This window comes from Aspergillus undulatus (genome assembly GCF_047715775.1).
Source record: "Aspergillus undulatus strain CBS 261.88 unplaced genomic scaffold BDV17scaffold_8, whole genome shotgun sequence".
NCBI lineage: Eukaryota > Fungi > Ascomycota > Eurotiomycetes > Eurotiales > Aspergillaceae > Aspergillus > Aspergillus undulatus.
Window position 1 is genome coordinate 664,381 of NW_027396612.1, and position 12,832 is coordinate 677,212.

Consider the following 12,832-nt stretch of genomic DNA (forward strand, 5'->3'; position numbering starts at 1 on the left):
GGCGCAATAGTAGTTAGCTCTGCCAAGTGTTTTGAGAGCCATGCGGCAGACTGTCGAATAACTGTGGGGGTATGGCATAATTTGGAGTTGGAATGCTCCAAAGGATCTCGGAAGATTATTTGAAGGAGTTGCAACCCTAGCATCCTGGTAAAACTCTCCATTAGCAGTGGAGCATCCAGCAACTATGGCCGAAAAGTCCGGTTAAAGAAGAGACATTCCAAGTTTCAGGTGACAATGATCAGATGAGGAGAAAGCTCCTTTGGAAGCTTGATACCAGGTGAGCTCGTTGCCTGGACAGAATAGGGCTGGACGAAACCAACCGGGCAGAATCCCACCACCACGGGCACTGCTATACCTAGCCAACTTCGTCGACCGCTCGAACGTCGGAAATGCAAAGATCCTGGGACTGGAAGAGGACCTTAATCTGACAAACCGCCAGTATGCAACCGCACTCACCGTGTTCTTCGTCTTCTACGTGGTCTCGGAACACCTATCAAACCTTGTGCTCAGGCGCATGACGCCGAAATCCTGGCTTCCGTTTCTCGTGTCTCTAACCGGTATCATCGTGATGTGTATCGGGTTCGTCAAGACTTATGCGCAGTTTGTTGTTGATCGTGCGCTGCTTGAGACTGCGGAGGGGGGCTTGTATCCTGGTTCGCTGTTATTCTTGTCAACGATCTATACCCGGGAAGAGCTGACCCTGCGCGTGGGGATTTTCTATGCCAGCCCTTCGCTTTCTGGGGCTTTTGGCGGTCTTCTTGCGCGTGGGTTCTCCGCTATCCCTGCGACATCGGTGGTGTCTGGGAGTTGGCGATGGTTCTTCATTATTGAGGGTCTCATCACCTGCGTAATTGCTGTCGGCGCATACCCCCTGCTACCGAATTCCGTGGCAACTGCTTCGTTCTTGACACCAGAAGAACGCGAATTCGCTATTGCCCACTTGAAGGTCTCCCATCAGACGCCAGAACTCTCCTCAGAACCAGTGCGCTTCCGCTGGTCAGAAGTCCGACGGGGTATCCTCTCGCTGCAATTGTTCTTCACCGTGTACTTCTCCATCTGCTGCGCTCTGTTCCCCTTCAGCCTTTTTTTTTTTTTTTTTTTTTTTTTTTTTTTATAATTATCCAGAGTCTCGGCTACACCGCGAACGAGGACCGAGTGCTTTGTCCCGCCATACGCCGTTGCATTCTTGTCCGATCGCCAGCGCGTAAGGGGGAAGCTCATCCTCGTCTCCCTCCCACTCGCGATAATCGGGTATGCCCTAATCGCGCAAGTCTCAAGCAATGTGACAGAATACGGGCTTTTACATTCCTGATGGCCTCGGGCATCTATGGCTCCGTACCGCCGCTGTTAGTCTGGATGGAGATCCCGTTAGGACTAAACGTCTGCCCATAGATAGATCTGCAAGTAGTGCTGAGTTGTACAGCTCTCACTCAAGGTTTATACCACTGTCCACAGTACTTAGTACTACCTTAGCAACCAGTACTGGAGCTTGTACCTAGGTAGGCTGTGTAAGGGAAAAACAGAGCACGATCGTTCCTTCCAACCTGATGGAGAAAGTTCCTCCATCGCGCCTTTCTTGCGAGGAAACGATAGCTACGCGAAGTAGAAGCTCCTGCTTTGGCCGGTGATAAGACGGCATTACCTGACTTGATATACTTATGCTGTGAGCTACCTCCTGCATCTTCAAGTTTCTCTTCCAGATTACCAGAAGTACTACTGGTCTCCACTGAACAATGTGTATGCTCGACTCAGCTGACAACGAGAATTCGGGCGAGATGATCGAATGTAACCTTACCACTATGCCGTTACTCTTTCCTTATCTCCGCGTGCTCTTCAGCCCTGTAGTCCAAAACTGCCCTGATAATCTTCCGCGATTCACGAGAATCATCCCATTACAGACCAGAGAGACCTTCATGGACCTTTCCTAACCTCCAACCTTTTCTCGAATACTATAAGAGATGCAATCCTGCGATATCTGTCGCAAGCGCAAAGTCAAGTGCGACCGTCGCACTCCTTGCGCGCGGTGCACTCGCCTCCGCCAGCCATGCACGTACACCGACATCCTCAGGAAGAAGGGGCCCAAGTTTCTGCATAGTTATCCGAGCATCTACACATCTACCCCGACCTCGACCTCGACTGGAACGCTGGCTTCTGCTTCGGTTTCGAATGAGACCCTGCCGCAGCTACCTAGGGCTGTGGATACTGAGGTGGATATTGAGCACCTTTTAGATAGGAACTTGGAAGTACAGAGGTTTGACTCGGGGTCGGGAACAGGCACGGCGTCTGAACTCGATGAGGAGTTTGAAGTCGACTTGGACCTGGACTTTGGAGATGCGCCTCCACCTCAGCAGCAGCTTCATCAAGATCTCATTTTGGGGCCGGAACTTGCACCAGGCTCAAGGGGCTGTATTGATATGGAGAACATCTTGTCTCTCTACGTTGAGACACTCTACCCTCTTTTCCCTGTTGTCTATGTCCAAGAGATACGCCTTGGGAGTCGATTTGGTTACGGGTACGGGCCAACTCGATACTCACTGCTCTGTTCAATTTGTGCGGCGGGGTATGCGCATCTGGCTTCAAGGTATTCGGACCATGAATCCGAGCTTGGTCATGAGCATGAGCGCGCTTGCGAGCAGTACCTATATGACGCCCTGCAAACCCGGGGGCAGCGGGACGCCTCCGGACACCACCGCGGCCACCAGAACCGGCAGGATGGAAGATACGACGGCGAGCGTGATGAGATCCTTTGCTCCTTCTTTTCTTTTCTGGCCTACTGGTATCTTCGCCGGGAAAGGCATGCATGGTGGTACCTCCGGGAATGCATTGCTCTACTCCTATCCAGCCAACTGCACCGTGAAGACGAGTACAGAAAGCTAGAGGTGCGGGAAGCAGAGGCTAGGAGGGTTGTATTCTGGGGGGTGTTTGCTGCTGAAAGGTACGCTCTTTTCCAACCCCCCCTAGTACTTGGATAGGCTGACGATCTGGCACGGGGTAGGGCATTCTGTCTACTGCACGACAAACCAATCACGCTTCGACCATGGATTGATCTTCCGCGCTTGCCGAGTGTCTTAAATGAAGGAATTATTCCCGGCTTCGTGCGTCTCGTGACTTTATACCGGGATCTGAGTGTTGATTTGTCGGGGTGTTGGACAGCGGCTGGGTTTGTGACACCGGTTACCTTTAGCTACGCCACTCCAGAAGCACATGGTCATGACATCAATCACGATACTGAGCTACCATTAGTCATTCAGCGGCTCGATACCGCCGTAACGCGTGAGTGGCTCCGAGCGAAGGCTTGGAGACTAGGAATCCCCGGCTCTCAGCAGCGGCCATCCTGCGAATTTGTGGCGTCCAAAGAAAACCCTCACTGGCGGTTGGAAGAGCCATTGTCCATTGGCAGGGCTATCCTCGGAATATTGCAAGGTTTCTCAGCCTTTCTGCAGGGTTGCTGGAGTGTGATACTGGTAAGTTAAGGTCAGGAGACAAGAGCATGAGGCTGACTGGAGTAGGACCAGAAGCTGTACGACATCTGCGAGTGCTTGTGCGACATGCAGCCAGTCATACAGACAAGACCGGATGGAGAGGCAGATCTCAAGAACATCTTTCGAGGGCTTCTGGAATTGATGTCTGGACTTGGGGGGCGTAGTGCTTACTTAGTTGTCGCAGCTCTGGGCAAATTCTCCGAATAGTACGGTTAGCATGAGAGGTCATCCAGGCGGTAGAAGTACATCACAGTAGGACGAAAAGATGACACCAAACTCAATTCCCAGTAGCAAGCCAGTGATATCCTGTAGCAAGGGAATCACTCGCTTAAGACAATTCTTAGGTAAAGTCTCTCGTAGCGGTCAAATAGACTATATCGCAAAGTAGCGAGAATATCAGCGAAATATCAAAAGCAAGAACGATCAATCTCAGGTCCAAGGCAATTCTCTTCTCTTGGCCGATTACTCCATTCCAACTCCAGATTTCCAGATCCTTTATCAAGACAGCCCTGTCTCCTTAACCTGCCGGCGTTGAACTACCGGCATAAAGCTATCCAACTATAGCGACACAAGCAGACGGCCCCATCACAAACCCAGCCCGGCACTTACACCCTACGGAAGAATATCATAGAACACTAAACCGGAGATTTAGCGGCACAATGAGCGTGGACGTGGATCACCAAAGCCAAAACCAGCACAGGGAGAAAGACCAAGAACGCTCCCTCAAATTCGACCTCGAACAAGCCCGCCTCGCAACAGCCCAAGAGCACAACCTAACCCTATCCCAGGCCCTCCGCACCCACCGCAAGGCCATCGCATGGTCGATGCTCTTTTCCCTGGCGATAGTGATGGAGGGGTACGACACGACGCTCCTGCAATCGTTCTTTGCGTTTCCTGAATTCGCGAAGCGGTTCGGATCCCCTGTCTACAGGGATAGTGGTGCGGATGGGGAAACAAAGATAGAGCGGTACGAACTCCCAGCACCCTGGCAATCAGCCCTCACGAACGGCGCGTACATCGGCGAGATCTTTGGCCTATTCATAACCGGCTTCGTTTCCGAACGGGTCGGGTATAGAGTTACTATGCTTGCCGCATGCACATTCCTAGCAGGAAGCATATCCATCCTCTTCTTCGCACGCAACCTCCCCACCCTCCTAGTTGGAGAAATCCTCTGCGGGGTCCCCTGGGGCGTATTCCAGGCCCTGACCACCGCATACGCAGCTGAGATCTGCCCCGTCGCGTTGAGGGGGTACCTCACGACCTACGTGAATCTGTGTTGGGTGGTCGGCCAGATGATTGCGAGTGGGGTGTTGCGTGGGTTTTTGCATAGACGTGATGATTGGAGCTTTAGAGTGCCGTTCGCATTGCAGTGGGTTTGGCTCCCGCCAATTGTTTTGGGGGTTTATTTGGGGCCGGAGAGTCCGTGGTGGCTTGTGAGGAGGGGGAGGGTTGGTGAGGCGAGGGGGGTTCTGAAGCGGCTTCGATCGAGATCTGAATCGGACCCTAACTCTGAGCCGGCCTTGACCTCGACTATAGTCACTGCCAATGATGAAGAAAGAGTAAAGAAGGGAAGCAACGAGATTGACATCGACAACACCCTCTCCCTAATCCTCTACACGACCCACCACGAATCCCAAACGACCCTCGCCTGTAATGCCACAAGCTACACCGACTGCATCCGCTCAACAGACGCCCGCAGAACAGAAATCACCTGTATTACATGGGCCATCCAAGCCCTCTGCGGCTCCTCATTCATGGGCTACAGCACCTACTTCTACCAACAAGCCGGACTCGACGTATCCCAATCCTTCAACATGTCGCTGGGCCAATACGTGCTCGGGATACTTGGGACGTTATGTTCGTGGGTCCTTATGGGTCGGTTTGGGAGACGGAGTCTTTATGTGTCTGGTTTATTCGCCTTAATGCTCATCCTCTTTGCTGTGGGGTTTATGTCCCTCGCAACACCCGCTTCACCACCCAGCTCAAGTTCAACTTCGGAGGTATCAGGCTGGATAATCGGCTCCCTATTACTCCTCTTCACGTTCACATACGATATCTCTCTCGGCCCCGTCTGCTACGCAGTCGTCTCCGAGATCCCGTCTTCCCGACTAAGGGGTAAAACAATCGTGCTGGCGCGGAATGTGTATAATATTGCCATGATTGTCAACGGGGTAATCGTGCCCAGGATGCTGAATCCCACGGCTTGGGGGTGGGGTGCGCGCAGTGGGTTCTTCTTTGCGGGGGTCAATGTGGGCTTGGTGAGTTGGGCGTATTTTAGGTTACCGGAGACGAAAGGGAGGACTTTTGCAGAGGTGGATTGCTTGTTTGGGAGAAAGGTTCGCGCGAGGGAGTTTGCGAAGATGGAGGTGGAGGTTGATAGGGAGGTTTGTTGTGGTGGTGGAGAGCTGGAAGGGGTTAAGGGCTAGGTACGGTACTAAGTAGTTGGCCAATAACAGAACAAGAATCCTCTCAAATATATCATCAAGAGTCACTTCCCCCGCTCTCATGCACAGACTTTGATTTTCCCTTCAGAAAATATGCCCGCTGGCTCCAAGAATTCTGCATCAGCAACTGCCAGCTCGCCGAGTTTGCACGAGAATGCTCCATTCTCTCGGACCGGGAGGAAGGGAGGGGGGGAAGCGGTGCAAATGAATGCAATATAGTAGCATTAGAAATTTTAGAGATGCCGAAGAACAGTTTTGTTTCGACGGACGAGCACTTGGGTAGTCTTTCTCTTTTGAATCTAGAAGGAAATAGGAGATTGAGTGACTGGAGCCACCGAGCCGCGAATTGCACGAGACGTACAGTATGCTTGGTCAGGAAGTCAAGCGTCCGCGTTTGCGTTATCATCTTAGCCAGGGACATACTAATCGCTCTGGATTGCGGCTAGCGAACTGAAAAGTGATTGGTTCTGATACTGGATGAAGGGACGTGACAGCGAGATTTTCGGCGAGGATAACCGCCGCTTACGGTCCCTACAGGCGCCACAAGGCGCGAATATGGACATCTCACATAACAACGAACTCATTGGGTCTCAACCATTAACAGATACATACAAAACATTAAGGCAGGGACATCTAGCAAAACGCCGATGCTGGTGGTCCGATTTCGAACGCGGCGGAGCACCCCGCTGTATATGACGAGAGGTAAGGGTGGGTGAGAGCGAGAATATCAACGGGCACTTCATATGAGACCTCGCCATTCCCTCCAGCTGGAAGATAGACAAGTTCTGGCCCTGGGTAGGTAGAGGAGAAATCTACCAGCAGATCTTCCTTTCTGCCCGCCTCAGACCATTGACTCTCCGAGACATTGCCATCACCTTCGAAAGGTTTAGATTCCTCGTCAATCGGCGACCCTTCTTCACTCTCGTCTGATTCAGTGCTTTCACTTGATAAGGCCCTCATCGGTGTCGGTGTATAGTCCATCTGGGCCATGCGACTGTGCAGCTTATCTAGCCTTTCGGACCTCCCTCCGGCGACAATGTCCAGCAGGCGCTCCAAAGCCACGACTGCGTGCCGCGGTCCCCAGTCAGAGCCATCGTATGCCCTAGACAGGGACGGAACATATACAATGACGTCTATTAACGAGTTTGCCAGTTGGAACAGTTTGATTTCCTGCGTCCTTTAGTGCCGCTCAATATCACAGAGGGGGGAAACACACCATGCCATACCCATGAGGCCGAACCGAGTCAAGAGACGCATCGCAGACTAAGGAAAGGAAATTTCTTGCAATTATAAACGGGTAGCTGGGGGCAAAGAAGACATCCGAGGATGTGCATTCAGACGTGAGCATGAACTGCGAAGCTGAGTACTGCCAGAGCAGCGAACTCAGCCAGGCCAGTGTGATCCAGATATCCACGCGCTGAACCTCGTCAATGTTGGGATCTTTGGTGGCACCTGTCAGAAGCGCCTCCTGGATATCTGCTATTTTGGCTCGGGAGTACGCTGGGTGTGGTGACAAATATGCCGTTTGGAGTAGAGGGCCGTCAATCCGTGTGAATAGCCGGACCAAGCTGCAGAAGCCCGTTAGCAGTGCTGGATCGGAGTCGCCGTCGTCAACTGGGACCGGTAGGTCGTCGATCGTCTGAAGCGTAATGGGAAGGTCATGCTGCATGCAAAAGGTACTGCACAATTAGCTTGTAAATCACTCGACGAGGTGATCGGCTATTACCGTTCCGTCACCAGGAGGACCCAGTAGGTACGGAGCCTCAGCTGCTTTTCTTCGACCTGCGCATCTTTGTTGCTTTCATGTCCGAGGTTCAGGAGATGGGCGTGGGTGATGGCATCTCGCAGCGCGAACGTGGCCAGAGGGATCTGATCTACATTGGCGTAGTACATGTGCAGGAAGAGCGACGTCAAAAGCGATTCTAGACTGGCAATGTTTTGATATCCATGGCCAGTTCTCATTCGTGTACATTCCCTCACAAAATCAGCGGAAGTGACAAGAATCGGCTCCTGCGCGTTCGTATGCCCCGGAAGACGCAATTGAGCCAGCGTAGCCGCGCAGAGCGCCGCAGCAAGCGCATAGGCCTCTGTATTTTGCGAGTCACTTAACTGCGCCTTCAACCTATTAATCGAAACAATCGGCCAGACAGTGTAAAGCTGGCTCCGAAAGATGTCGATGTAGGTGTAGTAAGTCGACAGCGAGATGCGCCGTCGGACAGGCAGGGGAGGCAGAAGGGGATCGTCGAGCTCGGGCGACGTTGGCGTCTCGTCGGACGCCGGGAGAGAGGCCTCACGCATGGAACAGCTCTTCTCAATTCCTAGATTCCTTTGCATGGCCTGGACTCTGGCGTTTGTTGATCGCCGGGGCCCCTTCGGACCGCGACGCTTTCGGACCTTGAGATAGGTGCACGACTGCTCGCGGCGCAGGCAGGTGCTACATGGGTTCTTGCCGTCGCATTTTACTCGTCTGAACGAGCAAGCATCGCAGGGAAGAGTGAGAGGCATGATGGATTTGGTCAATAGAACAGAAAAATCGGGGGTTGTTCATCGACAAAAGCTGGAGTTCTGTCACAATCTCACCAACGCCAACAACAGATGAGGACCCAGCCCCTAATACTAATACTAATACTAACCCCATCCCCAGGCCAAGCTAAGCCAGCAGCGTGATCTGGTCTTGCCTTGGTCCTGTCGCCGCTCGCATGTCAGCGCCACGCACGGGGAGGGTTGTATATGCCGCACTCCTACTGCTGACCTCCGGGGTTCGGCCTCGTCGCGCATCGGAACAGTCCACCAACAGCAGCCAAGAAAGCGGGGTATGGAGACGGCGCAAATAGAAGGTTGGCAATTCTCCGGTCAGAAACGTTATCGATGCCTTTCTCATCTGGCAGCGTGTAACCGCACTCCGGCTGTTGGTCCTTAACGGTGCATCATCCCCGACTATTGACATGGTCATCCCCAAGTTTTCTGCGGGCTGATCACCCGGTTCAAAACGCGGCCTATCAAGGTTGATGGATATTCAGGGCTATGCTTGTTCTTTGGGCGCGGGTTGGTGGTTCCGGGCACGAGTGGGAGAGGTCCCATGAGCATAGTGCTTCGCCGTAAGGGAAGGGCAGGTGGTATACTGCATCTAGAAAGCCTCTAGAAGAGTATCGAAGGTTTGCAATGTCTCCGTTTGGCCTCTGTTGGAGGAAGTGTCTTGAAGATGTGTAACCAACCAATCCTCCTAGAGCATAATCCCCAGTAAGCATTCGTCAAGGCCTTGACTAGCCCTGTCACTGGACAATGACGCGACAATAACCGGAAGCATGACACCCTATTGGCCTCCCTAAAGAGGCTTACTGCATAGAAGCCAAGCTAGCATCTTCTTGATCGTCGCTTGGCCTGGTGTCCATTTCCCATTTCTATCTCGACCAAGACTTCAACGCTCAACCAAGACCACGGCATCTCCGTTTCGCTTGACGATTGTAGATCTGATCCCCGGCGCCCTCATACCTAAATTTCTAATTAAGCAGTTTCTCCGTGGTTGCATTTCGCTTTTCGGAAGTCAAGTGGCCTATCGCCGGGGCGGATCTCAGCCTTGATCAGGTACACCCCCGGCGTGCGATCTGACTGGCTGCCACACAAAGCCCTAATGAAACGCCCCAGGGAGGTTCGAGTATCAGCCATTGCATTCTGGTCTAAGCAGTCTCCTATCACATTTTGATACTGGAACTTTCATTGCTTTTTTGCTTTCTGGCTGAATACGCAGTTGATTCGTGCCTACAACGTTGTGCTTAGACGTTATCATCTTAGGGTAAATGTCCGCAGACCCTGGCCACCATCTCAAACTGAGTGTAACAAACGAGCCTTTGCCATTCCTCCAGTTCCCTCTGTAGATTCTAAGTCTCCCTGGCTATCTAGCGCTCTTCGCTCATCGATGTTTGTTCACGAATTCTAGCAACGCCTTGTTCACTGCCTTAGGATGCGTACAGCTAAGGAAATGCGCACCGCCCTCCACAGTCTGTAGTTTCGCTTCGGACGACCGAGTGAACATCGCAATTTCCTCTTTCGCGTTGGCGACGCTATAAACGACATCCGCGGTTCCCTAACATCGCCGGGTCAGCTTCCACCCAGTCCAATTCAACTCACTCCCGCTTAATGGATAAAAACTTACATGCAACCACAGCACAGGACATCTCACATCTGGAAGCCTCAAATGCAAACCACCACGCTCGGCGAGATTGGTCGCAGCCATACGAATTCGCTTCTGGCCCTCATCGCCTCGATAATTCTCCTTGATCGTGGCGCGCCAGAAGTCGGAAACTTCAGCGGAGCAGTTATTGAAGCCACTGCTAATCAGAGCCACGATGAACTCGTCGCTCGGTTCAAAGTCTGGAGTTGCGGAGTCGACTGTCCATTGTTTAACGAAGGGCGCGAGGAGAGCATTGCCATCCCAGCATCCTAGGCTTCTGGTGCGCTCGGTTTCCGAGTCCAAAGATGTCCCAAGCGGCAAAATTCCTTGGATCTAGTATGCGTCAGCTTCCTAACTTGGCAGATCTGCTACTGACAAGTTCAAGTTGTGAAATAGGTACCTTCTCCGGCCTCAACAACGCCATCATAACAGTAACCCAACCGCCCTGACTCGTCCCAAGCACAAACGCCTTCTCAATACCCAACGCATCCAGAACCTGCAGATTCATCTCCGCCGTATCCCAGTATGTCCAGTGCTCGCGGGCCGTGCGCGTCTGGCCGTGCCCCAGGAGCTCAATGGACAACAGGTTTATGTTATCCGTCAGCTTCTTGTCACTGTACTGCGCGCGGTAGAGCTCCGAGGAGGTGGAGAACGAGTTGATGAGCACGACTGTGGGCTTCGTGCTGTCGTAAGCATGGGGCATTTGGTATGCGGCATCGATGCCGCCCAGATGAGGGACGCGGATGGTTTTGGTGTTTGGCATGGTGGTGTTGGGTTTGGGCTCCGAGTCAGGACTCGGAAATCAAGAAGGGAGAGATAAGAGAAGGAAATCGAGATCTAGAGCTGGAGCTTTTGCATGGACTCGTATGTGCGGGGTTCGCTTCTTTCATTGTGTCAGTGGTGGATCTGCCGTGGTGGGCCTCGGGAGCTTCCAATTCTTGATGCTCCTGCCTGAAATCCATGGGGTCGATGGGCTCTATTCTGTATACCAATGGCGTTGCGAATTGAAAAGATGGTGTATTGAGCTGGAGAACCTTAACAAGTATGTACAGTGATCGGCACGTCGTCATTATAAAGTTTCTTCTGTTAGAAGTCGTGCCTATTATATTTTCATGCTTTGACAAAGCTTGCACGCGGTTCTGTCTTGATAATGGCGTATTAGCACTGTATATCCAAATGTGCGATATAGAACTTAACCCGCAAATTAAGGACTACATCTCTGATCTCGACTTGACTGACGTTAACTCTAACGCCGCTGGCTTGTAAAATTGGAGTTGTATGCTAGAGCATGGGGGTAGGGTAGCATAGTTGATTGAGGGATATACATAAGCTTACCTAAGCATGTACCTTGCATAGCAGTGCATAGTCACGTGCCTCCCCGTTCAGCCAGCCAAAAGAACGATCGATCGAGTTGCTGTTCGCAAGAACTCATAGATGGGTTGCGGCGGAATCTTTTCACAAAATGAGTGGTAGCTTATATTCTCATGGTGAACACAATGCCCTGATGACCTCTCTGAAAGTGGGAGCCCTAAGTGGTGCGTCATTCCTCATCAAGCTTTAGAGATTTTCCTTCGCGAAGCATTACATGCCTTCCTATAGAGCGATTGTCTAACAACTACAGGCGGCGCTGGTCTTGTCTATGGCGGCATTTCAGGTGTTATTCGGTCACCACATCCTGTCATACATTCCATCTCGCGTGGTATCCACTGGTTTGCTGGTGGAACCTCCTTTTGGTGTCAGTTTCTTTACCCCTGAAGCCGTGAATATAAGTCGGCTAAACTGCGACCTAGTTCTGAGGAGCAATATTCTCGACATTTACTACGAGAACAAGGCAACCTCGAAGCAACGCACCTATGCAAGCACCGTCTCTGGTGGCGTCGCTGGCGGCGCTGTTACCAGACTGATGGGCAAGTCTCTTCCCTCGTTCGGACAATAATGCCTCGTGTTTCTTGACTGACCTTGTGCAGGTGGCCGGCTTGTGCCGGGCCTCATTGTATTCTCTCTACTGGGCTATGTCGGACAAGTCTCGTACAATGCGCTTGATGAATGGCAGCTGGAGCAGGCTAACAAGCCTTCTAAGCCGTTTCTTACGCGCATGGCCGAATCGAAGTGGGTTCCGCTCAAATCTCTTTCCGATGATGAATACAAAGGGATACTGGCTGAGAAGCTACTGAGTATCGACGCGGAGATTGCTCTGATTGACGACAAGATTGGGGAGCTTGAGAAGGCTAAACTGAATGCGCCGGTTGAGGTGTCCTCTCAATCTCCTGGACGGGAGACGCGATGATAGCGGGTAAGACGGGGACTTTTGAGGAACGCGGCCGTTCGGCCACGCGGGTACCATAGCACAACGGGGAGAAGTTAACAAAGGACCGGACTGTCTCAGACCCTGACCCCAGTGCCCCGGTGCCGATGTACTACGACAGCGAATTTTTCAGAGCATTGGCATCTGACACTGGGCAGATCGTGGTTCGCAATCGCGGCACCAGCCGGATGGCTCCATGACGCGGGACATGCGCCGATCACCCTAGGATAGCTACTATTTGTTGTGCTCGCATGCTCCGAGACTATTTTCTACTACTCAATATTGAGTAATGAGTACGAGCTACAATGGACACTATCATTTAGACTACCAATGGAAACTGGATACATCTAGTGTCGAGTGCGCAGTTACCACATTGGCTGCATGCATTGAGTGCCGAGCCAACCGATCGACCCCTGTAACGACTTTTTCC

The 12,832-nt window shown here is 52.2% G+C and overlaps 5 protein-coding genes across 5 annotated transcripts; 3 read left to right on the forward strand and 2 right to left on the reverse strand.

The window, feature by feature from the left end:
• Positions 1–242: 242 nt before the first annotated feature.
• BDV17DRAFT_280045 (major facilitator superfamily domain-containing protein) lies at positions 243–1,312 on the forward strand (the record flags this gene model as incomplete). Its single annotated transcript, XM_073759821.1, has 3 exons — positions 243–277; positions 328–1,068; positions 1,126–1,312. 3 exons carry the CDS (start codon positions 243–245, stop codon positions 1,310–1,312), a joined length of 963 nt encoding a protein of 320 aa, XP_073618821.1.
• Positions 1,313–1,958: 646 nt separating this feature from the next.
• On the forward strand, positions 1,959–3,871 carry BDV17DRAFT_301540 (uncharacterized protein; the record flags this gene model as incomplete). Its single annotated transcript, XM_073764278.1, has 3 exons — positions 1,959–2,935; positions 2,996–3,464; positions 3,510–3,871. The coding sequence occupies 3 exons, from the start codon at positions 1,959–1,961 to the stop codon at positions 3,687–3,689; spliced, it is 1,626 nt and encodes a 541-aa protein (XP_073618822.1). The 3' UTR covers positions 3,690–3,871.
• A 1,621-nt stretch (positions 3,872–5,492) lies between these two features.
• On the reverse strand, positions 5,493–8,431 carry BDV17DRAFT_301546 (uncharacterized protein; the record flags this gene model as incomplete). The annotated part of the gene is made up of 4 exons (XM_073764279.1): positions 5,493–5,887; positions 6,624–7,096; positions 7,143–7,605; positions 7,653–8,431. The coding sequence occupies 4 exons, from the start codon at positions 8,429–8,431 to the stop codon at positions 5,557–5,559; spliced, it is 2,046 nt and encodes a 681-aa protein (XP_073618823.1). The 3' UTR covers positions 5,493–5,556.
• Positions 8,432–9,836: 1,405 nt separating this feature from the next.
• Positions 9,837–10,860, reverse strand: BDV17DRAFT_280049 (alpha/beta fold hydrolase; the record flags this gene model as incomplete). Its single annotated transcript, XM_073759822.1, has 3 exons — positions 9,837–10,010; positions 10,080–10,430; positions 10,498–10,860. 3 exons carry the CDS (start codon positions 10,858–10,860, stop codon positions 9,837–9,839), a joined length of 888 nt encoding a protein of 295 aa, XP_073618824.1.
• Positions 10,861–11,541: 681 nt separating this feature from the next.
• Positions 11,542–12,798, forward strand: BDV17DRAFT_255771 (uncharacterized protein). Its single transcript, XM_073756972.1, has 4 exons — positions 11,542–11,632; positions 11,719–11,832; positions 11,888–12,004; positions 12,065–12,798. The coding sequence occupies exons 1-4, from the start codon at positions 11,560–11,562 to the stop codon at positions 12,382–12,384; spliced, it is 624 nt and encodes a 207-aa protein (XP_073618825.1). The 5' UTR covers positions 11,542–11,559; the 3' UTR covers positions 12,385–12,798.
• Positions 12,799–12,832: the final 34 nt, after the last annotated feature.

Bases quoted from the DNA above. Each gene is read 5' to 3' on its own strand.
- BDV17DRAFT_255771 (XM_073756972.1), top strand. From the start codon at position 11,560: ATGAGTGGTAGCTTATATTCTCATGGTGAACACAATGCCCTGATGACC. The intron at 11,633-11,718 runs GTGCGTCATTCC...TAACAACTACAG, and splicing joins GAAAGTGGGAGCCCTAAGTG to GCGGCGCTGGTCTTGTCTAT. The intron at 11,833-11,887 runs GTCAGTTTCTTT...ACTGCGACCTAG, and splicing joins TGGTGGAACCTCCTTTTGGT to TTCTGAGGAGCAATATTCTC.